Source organism: Caloenas nicobarica, chromosome 1, assembly GCF_036013445.1.
Source record: "Caloenas nicobarica isolate bCalNic1 chromosome 1, bCalNic1.hap1, whole genome shotgun sequence".
NCBI classification, from domain to species: Eukaryota; Metazoa; Chordata; class Aves; order Columbiformes; family Columbidae; genus Caloenas; species Caloenas nicobarica.
In genome coordinates, this window is record NC_088245.1 from 86,693,849 (window position 1) to 86,703,500 (window position 9,652).

General features: G+C 39.7%; 1 protein-coding gene across 1 annotated transcript in view; it reads right to left on the reverse strand.

Annotated features, from left to right (window-relative positions):
• The window catches only part of LOC135995845 (transient receptor potential cation channel subfamily V member 5-like), a 32,370-nt gene extending 23,461 nt beyond the window's left edge, over nt 1–8,909 (reverse strand). Inside the window, exon 1 of the mRNA XM_065647426.1 lies at nt 8,779–8,909. Coding sequence (XP_065503498.1) covers nt 8,779–8,909 — 131 coding nt within the window. The remainder of the gene's footprint in view (nt 1–8,778) is intronic.
• Nucleotides 8,910–9,652: the final 743 nt, after the last annotated feature.

Consider the following 9,652-nt stretch of genomic DNA (forward strand, 5'->3'; position numbering starts at 1 on the left):
ACTTGCTGAGGGTGCACTTGATCCCAATATCTATGTCACTGATGAAGATATTAAACAGTACTGGTCCCAGTACGGACCCCTGAGGGACACCACTTGTTACCGATGTCCATCCAGACATTGTGCCATTGACCACTACTGTCTGGGTGCAACCATCCAGCCAGTTCCTCATCAACCGAATAGTCTACCCGTCAAATCTGTATATCTCCAATTTAGAGGGAAGGATGTTGTGAGGGACCATGTCAAAGGCTTTACAGAAGTCCAGATAGATGACATCCGTAGCCTTTCCTTTTTCACTGATGTAGTTCCTCCATTGTAGAAGGCCACTAGGTTGGCCATGCAGGACTTGCCCTTGGTGAAGCCATGCTGGCTGTTTTTAATCACCTGCCTGTTTTCCATGTGCCTTAGCATAGCCTCTAGGAGGATATGTTCCATGATCTACCCTGGCACAGATGTGATGCTGACAGGTTGTTAGTTCCCGGGGTCCTTTCACCTGACTGCCATGAGTTCTCAAATATCATGGAGAGTGGTTTGGCAGCTACATCAGCCAATTCCCTCAGAACTCTGGGATGCATCTCATCAGGTCCCATGGACTTACGTATATTCAGATTCCTTAGGTGGTCACGAACCAGATCCTCACTTACAGTAGGAGGGACTTTGCTCCCCCAGTCTCTGTCTTGCAGTTCATTTTCCACTCAAGAAGCATGGGAAGAGAGGTTCCCCACCAAGACTGAGGCAAAAATGTCCTTGAGTACTTTAGCCTTCTCCTTGTTTGTTGTCACCAGTTTGCCAGTCTTGCTCATCAGGGGGGACACGCTTTCTCTGACCTTCCTTTTCTGGGTGACATACCTGTAGAAGACTTTCTTGTTCTTTGTGTCCCTTGCCAAGTTCAGCTCCAGCTGTGCCTTGGCCTTCCTGACCCCATCTCTGCACAGCGGGGCAGTGTCCCTATACTCTTCCCACGATACCTGTCCCTGCTTCCACTGCTTGTGCATTTCCTTCTTGCCCTTTAGTTTGACCAGCAGGTCTCAACTCAGCCATGCCAGCTTCTTGCCCTCCTTTCCCAATTTCTAACACCTGGTGATCACGAGCTCTTGTGCTCTATGAAAAACATCCTTAAAGATCTGCCAGCTCTGTTCTGCTCCCTTGTCCTGGAGGGCAGTTTCCCAGGGGATCCTGTTGACTAACTCCTTGAAGAGCTGGAAGTTGGCTTTCCTAAAACTCAGGGTCTGGACTTTACTCTTCACCCATCCCACATCCCTCAGGACTGCAAACTCCATGAGAACGTGATCACTGCAGCTCAGACTCCCTCCAATCTTGACGTTGCCAATTAGCTCTCTTACATTGTATGTAAATATAAATGTCCCATTGCACAAAATGTTTTCTCAGAACATGTACTTATTAGGTATATGTTGATTTTAAAATAAAACCAGGGAAATCAGGCAACATAAATTGTCTTACAGAAATATATACTTATTGCTTTAAATTATTTTTTATGAACAACAGAATCTCGAAACAAAGAAAAAATTTATATGTCATTATCTCTGGATTTAGTCCGAAATGTGTGAGTTTTGCACACCTTTACAGCAGAAAGATACTGACACTTAAGAGAATTTGGGGGACAAAGCAAAACAAAAAGAAGTGCCAGATTGCACAGATAAATAGGAATAATTTAAATAAGTGTAAATTAATTAATGGGCATGATCTACAAGTAATAAAAGTATAATTGAACATTATATTTATCTTTCCATAAAAGAAGAATTTCCTGTCACCAACAGCACCCCATTATCTAAGTCACTGGAAACTCGTAGAAAAATTCTGAAGAACAGAGGAGAAATAAAAATCTTCAGAATATAAAGAATCATCCTGAACAAACCAGGGAGCCACTCTGAGATATTTTAATGTGTCCTTCAAACTCCTAGCCTTGCTGCTTTGCGAAGCATTCTTTATTTAGCTTCCTGATGCGTCAGTTGCATTGGTTGCTAATTACAAGATAATTTGATGCAAACATTGCATCTAGGATCAGACAAATAGGAACAAAATAAAGAGGCACTCTGAGCAAAAGTTGTAAGATTCAATATCAGTGAAGCAAGCTTGCCATCTCTGCCATTATTTTAGCTGAGAAAGACTCTGTTCCTGGAGAATGTAAGTTTCAGCGGCAGGAAGTGGGAAGGAGGTGAGGTTTCCATGGTATAAACAATGCTACAATTAGTTGATGGTTTACTGGGTAGACCTTTCTCCCTCAAATGACCTCAGAAGAGGAGGCAGGGTTGTGCAAGAGACAATGTGGGAGGACACAAACAATACCTTTCTCACAAAATTCTCCAAAGCCCTTGTAAACAACCAATTAAATTACAAGCCTGCTAAGAAGGACACACCTAACTACTATACCCAGCTTTCAGAAATTTAGGGCAGAATTGTCAAACCTTTCTACTTGTTGTAGGAACCTCCAACCAGACTTAAAGAACCAGAGATTCCAGGTCAAATAGCAAGCTGGTGAAGAACCCAGAAGTGTTGGTAAATGCTATGGCACACTGCCTCTGACACCTCATAAGTCCATGACTTACATGTTTATAACATATGCTTTTACTCTTATTTAATCTTCTGTCTCCATCTGAGGAAACATTTTGCTCTCATTGAAAATATACCATTATCATTATCAACTCATTTGTAATGCATTACAACAACGTGCTGAGCCTATAAATGTGAAGTACTAGGTGAGCCAAATTCACTAATATAAAAAATAAAACAAAGTTACCTGAATCTAGAACCTTCAAATATTTAATTTTTTAAAGTTCTGTATATCTAACCAATTTTCTTCCTGACACATAAAGCACAGCATGAATTTTACATTTTACAGCTCTAGTTCCTGTGTGTCAAAAGCAGCAGCAGGTAAAATCTGTAACCTAGTCTCTTAACAGATCTGCCTACAGTAGGTGCTTAGTTTCCATAACATACAATTATGTCACTGGATGGAGAAGGTAGCTTTCAGAGAATGATTCAGCAGAGACCTATTTAGATACTCTAAATCATTCTCTTCATCAGCTCTGAAGTCAAGGGACACGAAGCTCCTAATTTAGCCAGCTTAGTTAGGTCTGTAACACCAGGCAGCACTGATGTTGCTTTATAGGGTCAGTTTAGGATAAGCACGGCTACATAGCTAACCAGTAGTTCTGATGGGCAATGAAAACCACAACAGTATCCGCATGGAAGTGCTCCTGGTTTCTTCTTGCTGAGCTAAGGAATGTAGCTGTGTTGAGGCGCCTAGTAAGCCTTGATCATGTGTTACTATATCAGCCAGTTGTCTTAACAGATGATTCAATCATATATTCAGGAACTGTGAGTTGTTTTTCAATATAGGTGAGGACAAAATCAGGAACACCCGAAAATGCATTGTGAAACAAAGAGAAGATAGAATGTAGGTCAGATTCTGACTGAGAGAGTCATGTAAAATAGTTTTAAACAAGGTTAAGGATTTCACAAGCACTTCTTGCTGGTAATACATCCCCTTTTGGATTTACAGTTAAGCAGTTTTTCAGAGTGTATCCTGCTCATTACACTTATGAAGAGTGCAAAAACAAGTCTATAAGTCTTAACCCCGTTATAAAAAGAACAATTTGGATTTACAGGGTTATTCTTTTAAAACAATGAGATATGCTAAATATGTTAACTGTCTGGACAACAACCAATCTGAAGATTTTTTTTCAAGGCTGAGCTCCCCAAAGGTGCAATGGAGCATCTCTTTCTCCTCTTTTCCTTCCCTTCTCAGAACTTACTACTTGAGTCATTCACCATATGGAATTTTCCTATTGTTTGCCTTAGTTTAAATTTGGAATCTACTGGCTTTATTCTTTATCCCCATAGCTATGTCAGTTACTGAGGATCTAAAGCAATTATTTCTAACTGAGCTATAAACTAATCAGCAGGATATTATTTCTTCTTTCTTTTCTTTCCCTGTTGTGCTGCTCAGGATATCCATTCTCAACATTCCATCATGAAATTGCCAAAGGAGATTCATCTTCTCCCTTCCTTCTGCATGTTTTTGTAAGTGTGTGCAAGACTTCAGGAGAGCAGAGGAACACTCAGAGGAAGCTAACCAGCTAGAAAGAGGATCAGTGCAATCACCTAACAAGATGCTAAAGAACGAGTTTGGAAGTAAAAGCATGAAGTGAAAGCGAGACAGATAACAGGGCCTATGACAATCAACACAGGGGCAAGCTCAGCCAGTTTCTTCAGCACTGACAGCAAGACTCAGGAAGTTAACTGGAACCTCTTGTGCATGTATGTCAAAGCCCCTTCAGCTGACAGCAAACAGGCTTCTCTGGAAATAAATTAAACAGGTTACTAAATGCTGATGCTACTAGACAAGAAACTGACAGGGAAGTCTTATCCCTTCAGATATTTAGCTATATACCACACTAAGCAATAGAAATCTTGCTCAGTCACTTCCAGGAAGGTAATCTCCTTGCATTAATCTCCTTTTTTAATTCTGCATCCGAGACTATGCAAAGAATAATCTTATGTAAGAACTGGATTAACAGTTCAACAAATGTTAGTTATGATTTATTATCACTGAGTTATTCACAAAACAAATTTGTTCCCTGAAGTATAACTTCATCCTGCATAAAAACTTCCAACCCTCTTCAATAGGGATTTTCTTTCGGTTTTGTTCAATATTGTGTTTCTCACCCCATGTCTAATTAGTTTTCTCTAACAACTTTTTCATTTGAGGTGGGTTTTTTTCAGAGCACAATTTTAATGTTTAATTCTTCACAAGGAAGCCTATAACCAAGTTTAAGAAGGCTAAGCTTAAGCTTTGAGTTTCCTAAATCTATGAGTCTAAGCCACGCGTTAGGCACTGAGGTCAGCTATGCGTACGTCTGTGCATTGTCGGGGAAATGGGGAAATGCGAGTTCTGGAGGACCTTTGAGCTTGTGAAATTAAGGAGGCTTGTTTTCCATTGCTAGACTCAAAACTTCCATTAGGATGAAGGTGTAACAGTGTAAGAAAAGACCAGAAATTCTGCCAGTGCTGCCTTCGACGTTATTTTACATGCAGCAGCCGAGTTTCCAACAGGCTGTTCTTTGCATCTTGACTACTCAGAAGCACCGTTATTGAAACATATTACAAATGAAGTGGTAGAACTGGGAGCTAGCGTCTTTAATTCATGATCACCTTTGAAAGCGAAGGAACCAATTAATACTGTCAGGCATTGTGGATTTTGAGACAGGACAGTCCTATGCTAATTTGTGCACTGAAAACTGAGTAATCTTGTTTAGACAAATGAACAGCAAAACTATGATTACGTCTCTCATCCCCTACAAACTTGAAAAATTTGTCTAGAAGCTGATGGCTCTTTGTGTCCCTGTAAAACTCCTAAGCAACTCACTTTAATAGGCTAAGCTACTTTTTATTTGTGCTGTGTATGTTTTCAGGGTAAGCAAAACACTTCACTAATATGTCTGTGAGACTAAAGAGCAAATTTTCCCAAGCACCTGTAACGCACTATTTCTCATAGCACAGATTTCTATATATATTTTTAAATGTACCACAGTAGTTAAATGGTTTATGGTCATTAGAATAATTAAGCCTCAGAGCACCCCATGAAGGCCAGGTGATACCACTAATCCTTAAGCAGCAGCTGTGAGAGAGAAGAAACACAGAGAAGACAGATTTTGTATCCATCAAAGTTATAGAGGCAGGCAACAGTGGAAAGAAAAATATAGCATAGTTGTCCTGGATCAAAGCTCTAATTTATTTATTAGTTATTTTTTATCAACAGTGCAATTGTTATGTGGTGGGACTTTTAATATTACATATTAGGGAGATTTTGTTCACATTTCCTTAGAACCCCTTACACTGAAAGCCAGACTAAAAAAATAAATCAAGCAATGGCTCTCATAATTTCCAGAACATCTATTAGACTATGACAGACATGTGATTTCTCTTCACCTCTATCCAGCCTGAATTTTCATAAATATTTATCTCTTTGTTCCCCATAATTATGAACTATGTTGGGTTTTTATGTTCATATGCTCCAAGCTACATAGAACCTAGAATTTATTTCCAAAGATAACTCTAGAAAGGATGTACGTGACCACTGTCCCTGGGACTCCACACTGAGCTACAGGCTGTATAAAAAGGAGAGTCTTGGACAGAAACCAGCAGAGTAAGGTAAAATAAAATCAAAGTCCTCTTTAGTATTAGGAGATTGTATCAAATTTCCTGAATTTGGATATCCATTTGGGAAGTGTTACACAGTGCAAAGAAATGCCTCACTGTGGATAATGCTGAGGTTAACTGCCAATAAGATTCAAAGAACTATTACACATGAAGAAAGAGAATGAACAACAGTTCCGGTGAAGGTGAGAACTATCAAAACAGTTAGCTTTCAGGTATTGTCATCACCAGTTGTAGAACAGGAAAAAGCATTGTTCTTCTCTTGCAGACTTTCTTGTGTGCAGTCAGAGCATACTAGTTAAATAGTAAAGTATTTACCACTGGTTTTCAATAAGATAACAATAGAATTTAATTGCTGCTGATTGCTGTATATATTCCACACTAAGAACTCTAGCTGAAGCCACAACACTGCATGAAGAAATGAAAAAGGTCAACAAAACACTGCAGTTCCACGCAGCAAAATGAGGTGAGGTAAATGTCCTCTTGGCTTACAACATTTTTTCCACAAAAGCAAAGGTTTTATAAGAGTAGTTCCCACAGACAAGTCACCACAGAAGGTTCTCCTGTTGTATTTTCCTACCCGTACATAATTAAGAATATGAAAGCAATAAAACTGATTCCAGTACTCTGCAAAAATGTTCATTTTATTTCTCCTCAAACTCAGATCATCTGTGGGGACAAGAAAGAAAAGGAAAGAGTAGTATAAAAAGAGGGAGAAATGGTCCTGCCCCTCTTTAGGAAAAGAGTGTCCACATATTGGCGCCGTGTAATTTCTGACCAAATAGCAGAAGGCTAATTTATGCTAGTTGAAAGCCATCGGAAACACACAGACCTAAAATGGAAGGGAACAATTGTGTCCCCATGCAACTCTGATTTCACAGACAATGATATCACATGCACTACATGTGTTGTTATGCAGAATTGTATAAGGAAACACAGAAAGGTTTGGGGACCACTGGGGTTGTACTGTAGTGATCTAAATAAGTTTATGAAGAAGGGTTTATATGCCCAACATCTTTTCTGTTCTTCTCTATCAGTAACAACACACAAGATGTCCATGGGCCTGCAGCATAAGACTGATGAGGACTGTCAAGCAAAGAGAAGGTTGTGTGACAACCTAGTAGCAGCCTGTATGAAAGGGAGCAACAAAAAGGAAGAGGCCAGACCCTCCTTGGTAACAGCAGATGGTAAAAACAGGGGCTACAGCATCAAATAATGATTTTGGAGGTTCAGGCTGAACATTAGGAAAAAAAAAATCACTGGAAGGTTACTGCAAGACTGTAACAGGTACCTAAAGATATGGTAGAATCTCTGTCCTGGCAGGCTTTCAATACCGAGCTAGGCAAAGCTAAAGAAATGTGATCTATTGCTGGTGATAGTCCAGCATCAGGTGGGAGGTTAGATAGAGACCTTCACATATGTAGACATTTATTTTTCACACGTTCATTTTGATATTACAGAATCTGCTGAGAACTTATTTTTCAGTTGCCTGTGATGCTTTTCATGAACATACCAAAATGTAAACACTTCATCATTCTATGGATACACTATTGTTCCACTGTTCCTCCCATTTTAAGTGTATTTAAGTGCCACTGCTCTTAAGTAAAATAGAACAGGCTTTTGTTATTTGGTCAAAAGATAGATGATGATATATGTAAGTTCCTTCTCTAAAGACAGCTATGTAGATTTGTCCCTCTTAAAGGTACTATCCTACTTAATTCTATACATATATGTGTGTATACATACATACATAGGTACAGATAGAGAGACTTTGCCCCACACAGCCACCTTTTTGTCCCCAGAGATGTTCAGAGTTTTGTGAGGAAAGAAAAACCATTTTTTAGAAGGGACTGGAAGCAATTTATAGTTTGAGTACTATGGCGTTTGTGCATGCAGAAATGACAAGGACAACAACAACAACAAAAATGTTTCAGCTGTATTTCCATAAATTCTCCTGCATTCCTGTGTGAGGAGGGAGCAACTGTGCACAGCAGCATCAAACAGTCTAGATTCAGTATTTACATGTGAAGACACAGGCAATTTCTTGATAATGTAAGGTCTAAGAGGAGTCACTGTACATGTTGACTCCCAGGCAGTGGGGGTGAGAAACAGCACCCTTACCCAGGAGGTCACTGACCACCAGAATGTGGAAAAACATTAAGCACACTCTATCTGACAATAAGGGCAACCTTTAGAGAGACAGAAAGCAGAATCCTTGCAAAAAAACCCCACCATTTCAGTTGACTGCAATATGTATGTCACATACATGCTTAATAATTAAAAAAACCCAACCAACCCTCATGCATTTTCTTATGAGCTTTACCAGTGAAGCAGGAAAGACAGGAGTATATGTTATTTATTTGTGACTGAAGTCCTGTACTCAGGGTAATTCAATTGAAACCTAGTAAACCCATCTGTTAAAGCAGATAAGATTGGAACTCCAGAAGCATTCCACCTTGAAAGAAGAAATCTGATAAAGTGCTCCAGGGCTGTTTAAAGTTTATCTACTGGAAGAAAAGCCTAAGGGAAAAGAGTGAGAATCAGCTACAGGGAGAGAGCAGCAGAGGAAAGGAAAGATAAGAAGGCTGAAATGCACTGTACCTTTTCTGCTGGAGTAAGTAGATTTCATCCAGATGTTTATCCCAGGACTTTTTGCCTAGCAGCCTCTGGCTTAGTCTATTCCAGATTTGGAAATAGAAGGGCTTACTGTCCTCAAATAAAGGTACCCCCATAGCACGTCCCTTTTTTCTCTCTTGCCTAGATCCCTGAAAGCCCGCAATCTCCACTTTGAAAAAGTCAGGGAAGAATCACTACAGGCCACCACTCCTCCGCCCCCAGTCTGTTACTTACAGAGGACACTGTCTGGCAGCTGCATCAGCTGACCCAACTACATGTAAAAACACAAAATAAAACACTTATCCCTAGCAGAACATACCTTGAGCCTCATCAAGTATTTAGTTTCCAAAATAGCCCAGCTCAAAGGTGTGTCTGATTTAGAAGTAGCTCACTAGCAGTCTTACCCCTCACAAGAACCCTATACAGCACTGAAGAATTCATACAGCATCAATGTCCTAGGCTTCTAGTATTTTGTTTCCAAAGTCTACAATTTAGAAGTAATCATCCTCCTTACATATCTCTGAATTCCTGAACAAGTCAGGCAAAACACCTTTTTGGTGAGTGAGCTTGTGAGAACGTGCCCTAAAAGACACAGTGCTCTGGGAAAGTAGTATAGAGGAGGACACACCTCCCACCTCAGTCATCTGCAAATCCCATTAAAGAAATCGTAATTATAGACTCCACCTTCTCTGCGTCAAACAAAATCACTTAACAATTTGGAAGAAGAGTTTATGTAGATTAATGTGTAAACTTAGCATATTTAATTTTCCTTTCGTGTTCTACAGTGTTTCTTCATGTTTCTTCCAGGAAAGCATATTTATCCTGTTCAGGGTGTCCATACCTAAGCAGAATCAGTAGG